The sequence below is a fragment of the Scleropages formosus genome, chromosome 24, assembly GCF_900964775.1.
Source record: "Scleropages formosus chromosome 24, fSclFor1.1, whole genome shotgun sequence".
Classification (NCBI taxonomy): Eukaryota; Metazoa; Chordata; class Actinopteri; order Osteoglossiformes; family Osteoglossidae; genus Scleropages; species Scleropages formosus.
Window position 1 is genome coordinate 14,226,487 of NC_041829.1, and position 13,027 is coordinate 14,239,513.

The 13,027-nt window shown below is 41.0% G+C and overlaps 1 protein-coding gene across 13 annotated transcripts in view; it reads left to right on the top strand.

Annotated features, from left to right (window-relative positions):
- The window catches only part of ebf3a (EBF transcription factor 3a), an 86,988-nt gene extending 74,895 nt beyond the window's left edge, over positions 1-12,093 (top strand). For 4 of the 13 annotated variants that reach the window (XM_018726381.2, XM_018726383.2, XM_018726385.2 and 1 more), the window contains exons 11-16: positions 1,639-1,727; positions 6,358-6,423; positions 7,214-7,391; positions 7,983-8,171; positions 8,803-9,000; positions 11,234-12,093. In XM_018726381.2, coding sequence (XP_018581897.1) covers positions 1,639-1,727; positions 6,358-6,423; positions 7,214-7,391; positions 7,983-8,171; positions 8,803-9,000; positions 11,234-11,265 — 752 coding nt within the window. In that variant the 3' untranslated portion in view covers positions 11,266-12,093. Of the gene's footprint in view, positions 1-1,638; positions 1,728-6,357; positions 6,424-7,213; positions 7,392-7,982; positions 8,184-8,802; positions 9,001-11,233 lie in introns of all 13 variants that reach the window. The other 9 variants (XM_018726391.2, XM_018726392.2, XM_018726393.2 and 6 more) reach the window with 6 other exon arrangements.
- Positions 12,094-13,027: the final 934 nt, after the last annotated feature.

Below are 13,027 nucleotides of genomic sequence, written 5' to 3' on the forward strand. Positions count from 1 at the left end.
CCAGGACCAGAGCGATGACGAATTGTCCCGAAAGACAGTGCTGACAACCTCTGATGATGAATGGACTGATTATGAAGTGATTTTACACATATAGAATTTACATCACGTGGAGTTTGAAATTTGGCTGTGTCACACAACTAGGCTGTTGCCTGCTGGGTTTTACTGCTGGCCGGGGTGAGCTTGGGGCAGGACAAGGGAGACGGATTGGTGTGGGGGGGGTTGGGGGGGACGTTGAAGAATCCCGGCAAAAAGCCGTGTTGTGTAAAATCAATATGTCGGATCAATGCTTTATTAACAAGGAAATGTCTTGCTTCACATTCCTGCGCAGACCTTTGTCTTCCATGATGCATGATGGGATGTCAAATCATATCGCAGCCTTCAAGTTCCTGTCGCGTCGAGCTTGTCCACGAGTGCACCTAAGCGCGTATTGATCTCGGCACATGCGAAGCGTCCGTGTTTGCACACATAATTGTGCTGCTTGAACATGAAGCCAGCCAATTATTTAGGGTGTCTCTGTCTTCTGGTCCAGTCCTTCTTTCTTTCTTTCTTTCCTCTCACACTTTGGTGTCAGGGACTTGCATGTCTGCCCTCGTCCCCTGTGTTCACTGGCGTTCAGTGGGAGGCGGTGAGCTGCGTGGTGTTAATCGTGAAATTACATGCTGAGTAATGACCGATGGCCTAAATTGCAGGCTGAGTAATGAATAGATGGAGGCAGCCCTTATTAGTCTCAAGAAAAAAGCCATTGATTTATGTAGCGCTGTGCAGCGCGGAGTCACTCTGCTGAAAATGATATCTACATTGAGAAGTAGTGCTCTCTAATAAGTACTTTCTTTTCCCCGGCCCGGAGGCTGCGTTTCGCTCCCGCATCGGCCCGAGCCATCATAAAGCCTGGACGACTTCTTACAAAGCTTGTTAAACACATTGTGTCGAGTCTCCACTGCATCGGCCTTGTGATTCATACACTGTGCACAGCGTAGCGTCCATCTGATTTATGGCCCGGTGTGGTTCATACTCAAAATTACAATTTGAAGTCCAAGGAGGCGGGGTTGGGGCGGGGGGAGATTAATTACTGTTTGTGGCCTGCAATTTCACGAGGCTAGCGTGGCGCTGGCGGTAGAATGATAGTGCCGCGCACCAGTTTGTAGTCAGCCTTTCACAGATTATTAAAGCTTTGAAGACAAAGTGCTTTTCCCACCCTGGTCTGTGCTCAAGCAATATGCCGAGGAAGAAGAAAGGTGTGTGTGGGGGACGGTGCTGGTGGTAGTGGTGGGAGGGGGGCTGAGAAAAAATAAAAACAACCTCAGGGATAAATCTGAGTCTAGCAAAAGCCAGACATATGTCATTATAGAGGGTTTCCCATAAATCCTTAGCATTGTACACAAAAGTGGTTCATGATACAGACATCATCCAGGTGACAGCAGGGGCTGCAGTGTGTGGTGCAGGCTGTGCCGGCTTTCATAGCTACTTCATTCATAATGTATTGACTCTCTCTCCGAAACCATTTGGTCAAATATTTCTTATTTCGTTCCATGTAACTAAGGATGTTCATGCTTAAAATCCAAGGTACGCCCTGTGAGGAAAAGCATTATCATTTCAGATGTTTGTGTTTGACTGGTTTGTTCTCTCTCTTTGGTTTAGCTTTGAATGAACCAACTATCGATTACGGATTCCAGAGGTTGCAGAAGGTCATCCCGAGACATCCAGGGGATCCTGAAAGGTTACCTAAGGTCAGTATTTGGAGGAAGTTTGTAAGGCGGCTCCTGGTGTTTGCAGAAATGTAACATGCAAATGCAATTCACGACGAGCCAGCCGCATGTAGTCTCCTCTGTCGAATCTCCGCGATTCAATCATTCCGAGAACATTGTGCAGATGGGGATAATGGGGCCCAAACACACACAGGCACACATATGCCCAGGTGCATGCAGACAAACACGGATGGTCCAGGCCTGGGATTGTTTTGGATTCTGGGGAAGAAGCACAAACTTTCTGCGTGGAGAAATAGTTCAATTAAAACATTTTCCACTCCAGTAGCCTGTAGTGATTGTAATCTAAGCGGACCCTCTCTGATCTGTGATTATTCCATTCTTGTTTTCCTTTCATTTTCCAAAGCTCAATCCAGTTTAATCTTTTGTTTACAAAGCTTTCGTTATAAGTCCCTGTCTTAGCGGGTTAATAAATGAAGTCCACCCATTCCTATCTGCGGGGTCCTTTTTCATTTGAATTCCACAAAGAAGCGGTTTGCCTCCAGCTCCCACATGGGTGACAACTATCACAGTGATGCCGTTTTGATGTCTAACATGAAAGATAAGTCTGGTTTACCGTTTTTTTTTTTTTTTTTAATTTTTAAAAATTCTTTGATTCTTTTTTTTTTATTAGCCTTTGATGCAATCAATTGGTACCCAGCTAATAGAAAACCCGCTAATTTCATATTTGAATCATGCCGCGTGGAGGACAGCTAGTGCAACATTAAGACTGGCTCTTTTGTAGAATGTTCTGGACCTCTCAGTGAGAGCTGACCACCTCGGTGGTCTAATAATACAAACACTACAAATATCCATTAAGGCACAGTGTGTGGGCGTGCAATATCATTAACTGTCGCCGTATAATTTATAAAAGTGGTAACAGTGTGGTTCAGTCGCTCGTTGAGGGGAACTAAGCTCAAAATCCCTGCCAACACAGTTAGTGCTCAGTACATAATGTGTTTCAGTTGCACTTGGCTTTTTGTCTCAGTGGAGGGAAATATCTGGAAAGAAAATCTTGTTCCAATAAATGTGTTAAACAATCTGTATTACCAATAAAAAGGGCACCAGCAGCCTCTGTGTACAGGACTCTCCTTGCTGCCGTCCCTGCCATGTGAACATATAGTATGTGCAGAGTGGCATGTAAAATGCCTTAATGTTGCCATCAGTTAAAGAAATAAATCCAAATCAGCCGTTGACCACAAAGTATTTCATAAGTACTTATTCTGCTGACTGAATGATACATGTTGGTAAGGCATCATATTATTTTTGGTATAGCTATAACTGCACAACCCACATTATTCTGCACTTTTTTTCATTTTCTTTCTATTTTTAAGTCAGGTAAAACGGTATAGTTCTGCCTTCTTACGGCACACTCCTTTCACGAGGTGAAATCTAGCCGTTTCAATAAACAACATAAATATTTGATTTTGCTTCTAATGGACCCAAATGTAGAGTTCAGCAGCATGTAAATGAAAGTGCCAAGTGATTCATCATTGTTAAGTCAGCCGTCTGAGTGTGCTGTGCAGGGGTCAACAGCTGTTCAAAGCAAATCAGCAATTGACCCTTACATATATTTGAATGGAAACAGAAGAGGGAAAAAGAAAATCAACACTCGGCATTGCAGGTAGCGCGGTATTGGGGAATTTAAAGTTTACATCAGCAATAAGTCAAATAGTGTAACTGTGGCACACTCCCCAATCTCTTTGACTTCACCCTCCAGTTGATAATATTACTATGGTATCGATTTCCACATCCCTTTTTTTGAGGATCCGTAATGCACATGGTTTGATGGGTAATTGTGGCATGACAGAAAGCCAATATGGCGGAAGCATATTGCTTTGGATGTACACTAATGACGTTGCCATGCAGACAAGAAGCCAGCCTTGGACTGAAGTTTCCCTCCTAATTTTAGACAACGTCAAAGAATTACTAACGGATCCACTGGGAGCCATATAAGCATGTTATACAAACTCCCACTGCGAGTACTGAAAAAAAAACCTTCATAAAGGTAATGTGCCAGAAATTCCTTTCTCTTAGATTTAGCTTTAAACCACCAAGCCCTGTCCTCTATATAATGAAAAACAAAGGAATAAATGTATGCACACCAAAAGCTTCTACTTTTACACATGTTACCAAACACATAAAACAGTGTAAATCTGGTTTCATTTTAAAATAGAATTAAATGCATGCAGTTTTCCCCCTGTTTCACCCTGGAAACACAAATCTATTTTGCTTCCTTTTCTGTCTAATATACAAGAAAATTTATTAGAAATGCACTCATGTCAAGCAATTACCCATGCATTAAAATTCATCTTCTTTTCTCTGCTTTTTTGAAGTAGTTAGATCTATTGGCTCCACACTTCTCAATGTATTCATAACCTCAGGCAAGAACTAACAGAGTAATTGCTTTACAGTTTTATAATGACATTAGCACCTGAAGCCAGATCACCTTGGTTACCTTTTTTAACTGTGATGATATATACCATTCTAGATGATCGAGCATGTGAGTAATCAGGCACATTTTAAAATCTCCGCCATCCACGTGCATAACAATGAGTGCCTGTAATAATAACATTGCACATTTGTCACGAAACAAGCACAGAACTAATTTTGAGCTTTAATAGTTTCCGTTTAACCTGAAGCCCGCTAAGTCCCCGTGAAAAGAGTCAATTACATTTATTGTCGCGACTTAGGAATTTACATGGAAACGGTCCTCGAACACCATCCCCGTGCTAATCGTATTCACAGCGTGAGTCTCTGTACGTGAGCAGGGCCGCGCCAGAACGAAAACAAACTTGTTCAGCGCATCCTTGACTGATTGGGTCACACTCCGTCTCGTCTCGCGACGCGACAAGGCCCCCACTTAAGTGCGGCTCCGTAAGTCGGGTTCATTAGTTAAGACACTGTGCAGCAAATGACAGATTAAAGATGAGAGGCGGCATAATTTTCTTAAACTATACTTATGCCGCCTTCTGTGGTGTACCATATGGACAAGGAGTGCGAGGACATTTCCTGGAAATGAAAAATGGCTTGTAAATGTGACAGTCTTAATTGCTTTAATCGTTGTTTAAAATTGAAAGGCATGTAAAAAGTCTTGCGATATGATAGAGGAGATTATGAGTAATTATTAACACCTCAGAAAAAGCACTTTATCTTACTCAGGGAGAGGTACTCTCCACTGATGAGACGGGATTAAGACAGCTGGGCTTTTCATTGATTGTACCTGCTTCATGACAAGTATAATTCTTTATTTGTATGCAAACTAGATGCATGCAACATCAAGCATAGACACCAATTTCTGAGGTAAATGCCCATTTTAAGAGCCATCCATCCGGTAACTTTCAGGATTAAATGCTGTTTTTATAAATGTATGGCACGCACAAGAACCAGTGCCCACAGTGATTAATCTTGATAAATAAAGGATCCAGGCTAGGATGCTCTATGGAATGAAAGACCCGTTGAGCCATGGTTGTGGGTGTGGGGTGTTGGTGGGGGGGTATTCTACAAGCAGTGCTTATTATTCTGCTGAAATACAGCATGAATTTACGAAATGCGGCGTATGTATGGACAGCAAGTTTTATTGTTCAGGGGAGCCGGTGCAGCATTCAAGCCAAATGGTTGGCATATGTATCTGGAAAGCCCAAAAGAGAGGCATGAAATGTGGGAAGGGAAGAATTCTTTGCTTACGTTTGGCTACTCAACCTTCACACAAAAAAGAAGACCAGAAAGACAACTGAAATCCAGTGTTGTATGCCAAAAAGGCAGGATTTCCCGTTTTCAGTTTGGATCATGAGGTGTGAGAGGCATGGATATAGACTTTCCCAAACTGACTAGAGTCACTTCAAGCAGCGCAGAAGTGGTGCTCCGGCCAAGCTGGTTCTCGTTTTTGAAGTGATCCAAGTGGGAAGTTAATCCGTGTTGTGCAAAAGTAGGAGGAAAGCGTGCATGCACGGATAAGACTAAATTCAGTGCATCCCCGTCCCCTGGCACAAGCACTCAGCACTTGCTGGATGGGAAGTCATTTATGAAGTCCTTTACAACAGGCAGTGAAAGAGGTTAATTGAAAAATTCCTTAATGTCATTATGAAAGAACTAGATTAACGCAAGCTAATTCACTTTATTGTTTGGAAGAAAGAGGAATAAGCATTGAACTCTCTTGCAAATTTGGGGCATGAATTAGGGGTGAGATGTTGTCTTTAAGGACTCTGCCAGTTTAATTAAGATATGGAAAATTACTCATTGTTCTTCGGCACTAAAGTGCTAGGAATTAGCAGCCAAACACAGCCTTTGCCGTTCCGTATCTCTGCTGAGTGTTTGTTTGTTTAATACCCGCTAGGCTACATCATTTAAACTGAAACACTTATTTTTCCTTTTAGCACTAAAACCAGAGACTACTAAAGCACTTTAGCCTGTAAGTGTTGCACAGTGTAAGTGAGAATAATTTGATGCTTGTTATTTTTACTAATTTTTGTTATCATCATTAGTATCGATTATTAAAATCATACAGACCATCAGCAAATGTGATTATATTAGATAATTTTTTCCCCCACAGTCCTATTTAACACAGCTCCTTTTGGTAGATGATTAACTTGTGCTTTGGCTGTTTTCCTTGCAGGAGGTTCTGCTGAAGAGGGCTGCTGACCTTGTGGAAGCGTTGTACGGCATGCCCCATAACAACCAGGTAAACGCCAGCCCCCTCTCTGCTCGGGTGTGCAGACCAGCCTTCCCTTTGTGTACATGCACAGTAATTAAATCAGCACTTTTTTTTTGCTCTGTCCTCACTTTTTATATTTCAAAGCTACCTCAAGGCCATTGTGGTGTGTATGGCAAGGGTGTCATTGCTTTCCGAAAGCGTTATTTTTTAAAAATTCTTTCCTTGATTCATTCCTGGCTCATGCACATCTGAGAGAAGAGTTAATCACTCAAAACACACACACACACACACACACACACATACACACACACGTGTGCCTGTTCGCACGCACACATACAGGCATATATACCCATTGAAATGAGAGAATGACCTTGAACAGGATCCAAAAGAGTCTGTAACTAAATGCAAATTCCCAGATAAACCCACCAAGCGGTGCAAGTCAAATAAGGGACTTTGATACATGCAAATGCAATGACCGTTTCGTTAAGGGGGCTGACTTTTACATTCACGTAATTTAGACAGCACTAGAAAGTAAAAATTTTTCTCTAACGTGAGACATTGTGTTTTTCATCTTGTAAATTTTCAGTAGGTTGACTTTTACCCCAATAATACAGTAGTTATTGTGCAAAAAAATCTGAATGGGCTATTAGCTACTTGATTGAATTATTCTGTTGAGTGCCAAGCTGGAAGAAAACAGTGGGCCCATGGATTGAAATGCATTCAGCAGAGTTAACTGAGATGCATTCATGCTGGGCTAGGAGAGTACAGGTGAGAAGACGTGTTGATCTTGCTGAACACACTATGGTTTCTCCTTCAGGAGATCATTCTGAAGAGAGCGGCTGACATCGCAGAGGCTCTGTATAGCGTACCTCGCAACCACAACCAGATCCCATCCCTGGCCAACACCGCGTCCCATGGGGGAATGATGGGAGTGAACTCCTTCAGTGGCCAGCTTGCCGTCAACGTATCAGAGACATCTCAGGGTAATGACCAGGGTATGTAAGCGTGGGGGAGATAAGCTGCGTGTGACGGCTAATCTGCCTTGCCCTTCAGTGGTACCTGGCCAACTCCCGCCTTGCGGGGCCGCCACGGCCATATCTTCCCTCGCTGTCGCTAATTAATCTCCCAGGAGGCTCCCTGACCGTGTCAGCACCTCCTGCTCTGTTCGCTTGGCCACGAATGACCGTTCCTGGTATTCACCCAGCGTCAGAGCTGATAATGGTTTTGCATCTGGTCTGTGTTGCTGCTACTTAAGTCAGGAAGGAGTGAAGATTGTTTTGTTTCTGAAGTATATCGATGCTCACGCACACATACAAGTCTACATTCTGATTGCATTCGTAGGTAATGAACACACATGAATAATGTCATATTAACATACAGGCACACATACTTTTTTTCTTCTTTATATAAAGAGGGAAGAGTCAAGATAAATAAAAATGTAATGTTAAGGGAAAACAGTGATCAATGACTGCAGACACATGCTCCCACGCTTAGCTCTCTGCCCATTTGACCCAAAGTGGAAGCATTTAGTGACATGATTTTAAAGAGTTTTACTGAGTCTCTTTTTTCTGGTGTGTTTTCTGCAGTGGGCTACAGCCGCAACACCAGCAGCGTTTCCCCTCGTGGCTACGTGCCCAGCAGCACCCCCCAGCAGTCCAACTACAACACAGTAAGCAACAGCATGAACGGGTATGGAAACTCGGGAATGCCCAACCTGGGCGTACCCAGCTCCCCAGGGTTCCTCAACGGCTCTACCGCCAACTCTCCCTACGGCAGTAAGTATCAAGGTAATGTCCCCTTTGATTCTCTCTTACTCAAAATTGCCGTCCTCATCTTCGTCTCCTTTTTTCTTGGCCTTTTTTTTTTCTTTTTTTTTTTTTTAACTTTCATTGTTTTTTTCCATTTTTGGGAAATGTTGTTTTTATGTTTGAGAATGTTGTGCTACTGGATAAAAGGAGCGGTGACTCTGGAGGCTGAACACCTTAGCTGGAAAATTTTAAAATTTGAACAAAAAATTTTTTTCAAATTTTGAAAGTTAAAAAAACTGGCTTCTTTAAAAATCTTAAGAAAATTATGGAGAAATAATTTTTCCACTAGCCCTGCAGCAGAAACATTTCACAGTCAGAGTCCAACTTAAGACCTATTATCCAGAGAATGGCTAAAACAGGAAATTGGGCCCAACTCCAACCCAACCCCTGATCATCGCTTGCTTACTGAAAAATTTTGAAATTGCGTTATGATTTCCCTCCTTCCCCCCGTCAAAATTTGATCCCCTCTGTGACTTTTCTGTTCCATTTACGTTATTAAGAAATAAAAAACCTAATTGAAGAAAACAAATTCTTTTGGAACCTCCTGTGTGACGTGAACTCCTCTCTGAGTGGTGGTTTATTTTTTGCTTTATTGCAGTAGTGCCGTCAAGCCCTACCATGGCTGCCTCCTCGGTCACCCTTTCGTCAAACTGTAGCAGTGCACACGGCATTTTCTCATTCTCACCTGCCAATGTCATCTCCGCAGTGAAACAAAAGAGCGCCTTTGCTCCCGTCGTCAGGCCCCAGGCCTCTCCTCCGCCCTCTTGCACCAGTGCAAACAGCAACGGACTTCAAGGTGAGCAGCGACGCTCCCCCCAAGCCCCCTCTTGTCTTTCCCAGTTGCGTCGCAAGATACCTCATCCTGTCCGACTGCTTGAAAACCCCCTAAAAAAGGGGCGACCAAGCTCCACAGCTCTGGTTTAACTGGCTACAAAAATTACACATTGCTGGATGGGCGGACAGATGTGTGCATGGGTTTATGCATGTGCATGTGCTTATGGATTGGGTTACCTATTTGACCATTAGCAATGAAGGGAACTTGAGTGTCTAGGGAAATAACACTTTCATCATACTGTTTCCATCGCCTCAGTATGATGGTGAACCCATAAAGGTGACTCCAATCTAAGTAGTAAATCGTGACTAAATCAGTTCATCCTGTTATCACATGCTTATACGATTTCAGTAAGGATGAATAGTAATCCCAAGATCTTCATTCATTGCCGTGAATAGTGAGCTCACTTAGGCTCATGCATGGATATATACTCTATGGTTCTCAGGCTATAACTTCAGCTGTCTGTCGCACCAGCTCAGTGCAAGTTCCGCTATAGACTGGCAAGCCTGTAAATTGTCACTTGTCCAGAAAAATTACAAACATGAAATCCTGCCGCAACAGTATTTCATACTCTTACATCTGATACACATTAAGACATACGTCATCCCTTAAAATTAGTTGTCATTTGTTGAAGATGCGTTAGTATTGGCTTGCGTCTTTAACCAGTGGAAAGGCACAAGAGTGCTTCAAGAAAGGCTTTCAAAGAAATAACATCATAAGAACAAATTCAAATTTCACCAGTTTTGCTTATTCAGCATGTTTCATCACGTTCATGAATGCACTCGCTCTTCTCTGTCCTTCTGTAAAACTGCTATAGGTTTATATACTACATCGTACTAAAGTGGTACAACTCATTTTAACACAGTGAACTAGATGAACTTGGAATGTGTAACATTCTGCAGGATGAAATGAAGGATTGAAGATTACTTTGTTGTAACCCCTTGTTTATGAACGACGTACAGTTTCTTAATTGTGTCATAGCAACAGTATTAGTGTTGCTAAATCTGAGTGTAATGAGTTATCAGTACAGTTTTTAATACTTGGAAGACATACCTTAAACTTGCTTAGTGTTTGTAACAAACATGTTGGAATAATAGGTTAATTATGAAGTATGAGTGCAGTACAGCAGTAGTCATCAGATTATTGTAAGCAATTATTTTGAACGCTGGCTGTTTATTTTTTCCCCCCTCTCTCAGCATGAAGGCTGACTTGTTTGCTTTGAAAACATGTTTTACCCATAGTGTGTCCATCCAAAATTAATAACGTTAGAATTAATGAACTGGGAAATTAAAGTTCATGCTGTTACATGCGCACACTTATTAATATGTGGTTTGCAGAAATTAATGAGGAATGCTTCCGCCGTCAAGTGCTTCCTGCAAACTTAAAAGCACTCGAACCATGACACCACAAATAAACCAAAAGCGGGAAATCATTTTTATTCCAGCAGCTCACTAGATACCTAATTGTTAAAATGACTGAAATAATGAAGTAAATCAATCTTAAGTCTTTGGGTGGTGGAATCATTTTACCCCATCTTTTGCAAGCACACATCTTAAGAAAATTTTTTAACTCGGTGGTGACCCTAAGACGCATGCTTAGATGGCAAACTGAAGTACAATTAGGTGCATGTGAGAAGTCTCGACGAGGTTGGTTGGGAAAGGCAAGAGGATTTCAATTTTGGGGACCGAGGAAGGGTCGGGCGCCGGGCTGGCGGGGGAGCAACCCGTATCTGACGTTACCAGAAGTGGCCATGTTGTTCCTCAGTTGTCAGCAGAGAGGGCCCACTGGGACCCTGGGCCGATGTTTGCCATTAACAAAACGCTAAGAGAAATATCGCACGCGTTCGGGGGCCCTGGATGCTTTCTTCAGGAAAATGTCAGGGTACTCCTCTTCTAGAAGTGAAACCTTTTGACTGCGTCTTGTTGGAAAAGCACATTTCATTTACCCCTCCCCCTCCACACTCCCCCCCCATCCCCCATAAATCCTCTTTACTCATCTGCCATCTTATACACACTTTTTGCGTTCTACTCGAGGAGGAAGGGTATCACAAACTGGTCCTCAAAGTCAGGGAATATTACTGTGCTGCAAATAATAACAATAAAAGTGTTTAAATAAGTGTTCCTTTTGTTTTTTTTTTTTTTTTTTTTTGGTTTGCACAAGGGCTAACTGTGCTAAAATATTTGTGTCTTTTTTTCAGCTATGTCCGGCCTGGTCGTCCCTCCCATGTAAATTGCACTTGAGTATCTTCTCTTCATTCATCACGAAATGGGCTCCATGGAACATTAGTGCAAAATGAAGACTCCAACAGAAACAGCATCATCCATCAGTGGATAAAATCAACGATTACTTCAGTTCTCAGCAAAATGGACTTTGTTTCAAAGATTTTATTCAAGTGAATATAAATTGCTTAAGCGACTTCTTCATGGACAATTCCATTTTACTGACTGAATTTCTTGTCATATTTTCAACATTTCTCAGTCTTGAAGAAAAAGGAAGAGAAAAATGCCTATTTTGTATAAACGCTTCTGATGACATCTTGGCAATGTCTAGCTCTTGATATGTATTGGAAGGAACTCTGTGGATATACCTTATGAAGACACTGATGACTAAAGCCTCACAATATGTTTCTCTTAAGTCGACACACGATGGCCGTGTGTCTCTATAATGTGAATTTCCTTCTTTTTATTTCTTTTTTTTAATATGTGGTAAGAAATTAAGGGGCCAAGAAAGTGCGAGCCATTGAACTGGAAATACTATAAAATGTATGATTTTAGAAAACAAACGTGAACATGAAGTAAATAAAGAGCAAATACGGTAAGGGGGATGGGGTGGCAGAAGTAGGGGAGAATTAATCATGCTTACTTCAACTTAAAAAAGAACTTTGTAACTTATTGTAGTTAGAAATTGTATCTTTGATATTGCAATTTTTTTCTCTTGCCTTCAACAAGCACACTGACAGAGATAAAATGCTACTGTCTGTTGGTTAAAAAATATACTTCCATTGCTAAAGCTTCCTATTAAGCAAGTGTGATCTGCAATGTTTTTCAACTTTTTGCTAGCACTGTATACTATTGCATTCTTAGGCTACTGTGAAGTCTATGTTTCTTGTACCAGAACGTTGTCCTTTTACTTCTAGTTCCTTATTCCCTAATGTGTTTTGTATGTGGTTATACAATTGTAGACTTTTGTGATTTTGCCAAAGTTGTAGCTAAATATTTATACACTTGTCTTGAATTTTCCCAGATCCACTTAAATATTTAGTAACAGAGTTTTATTCCTTCTAAAAAATGGTAAGGAGTAAAATAATCTTATACATTGCAACACTGTCACATAACACTTGCAGTCACTTAGGGAATTTTTTTTGTAACATATCAATTATAAATATTGTATTTATCTTTGAAATTTTGTATATTGCTTTCCATCATTTTATTTGATCTTGTATGTATTGTTTGTCCTTGCCTGATATTGTGATGCAACACAGAGAGTTATGCCAAGAACCATTGCCTACATTTGCTTTTTTGTATTAATAGATTGCAATGCCTATACATTTTGTGTACTTCAGAAATTTTGTTACTGTGTCGAGACTTTCTGTCCATTTTTTTTTATTTTGAGGAAATGTCAAATTCATTGTTTATTTTTATATTAATTTCTAAGTTATGTAAACAAATACTTTTTTGAAATAAAAACTGTTTGTTGTATAGTCAAATTAATTGTTTGTGACACATGGCTGTAAAAATACTCGTAAAAAATATGCATGTTGGACAGCCCCCAACGGATGATACAATTTGTGGTTGTAATTTCTTTTTGTTTTTCATTTTTTTTTTTTTTGTTTTCTTTCTCTTTTTGTTTTAGTACAGCGTAAAACATCATACATCATCCTGTATATCTTCCACCTGTGAATTTCTCATTATTCAAACCATGTTTACAGAGAACAGACAGGAAAAAATATGAGATAATCCAAATCTGGGAAAGGACTAACCACTGTTAATCA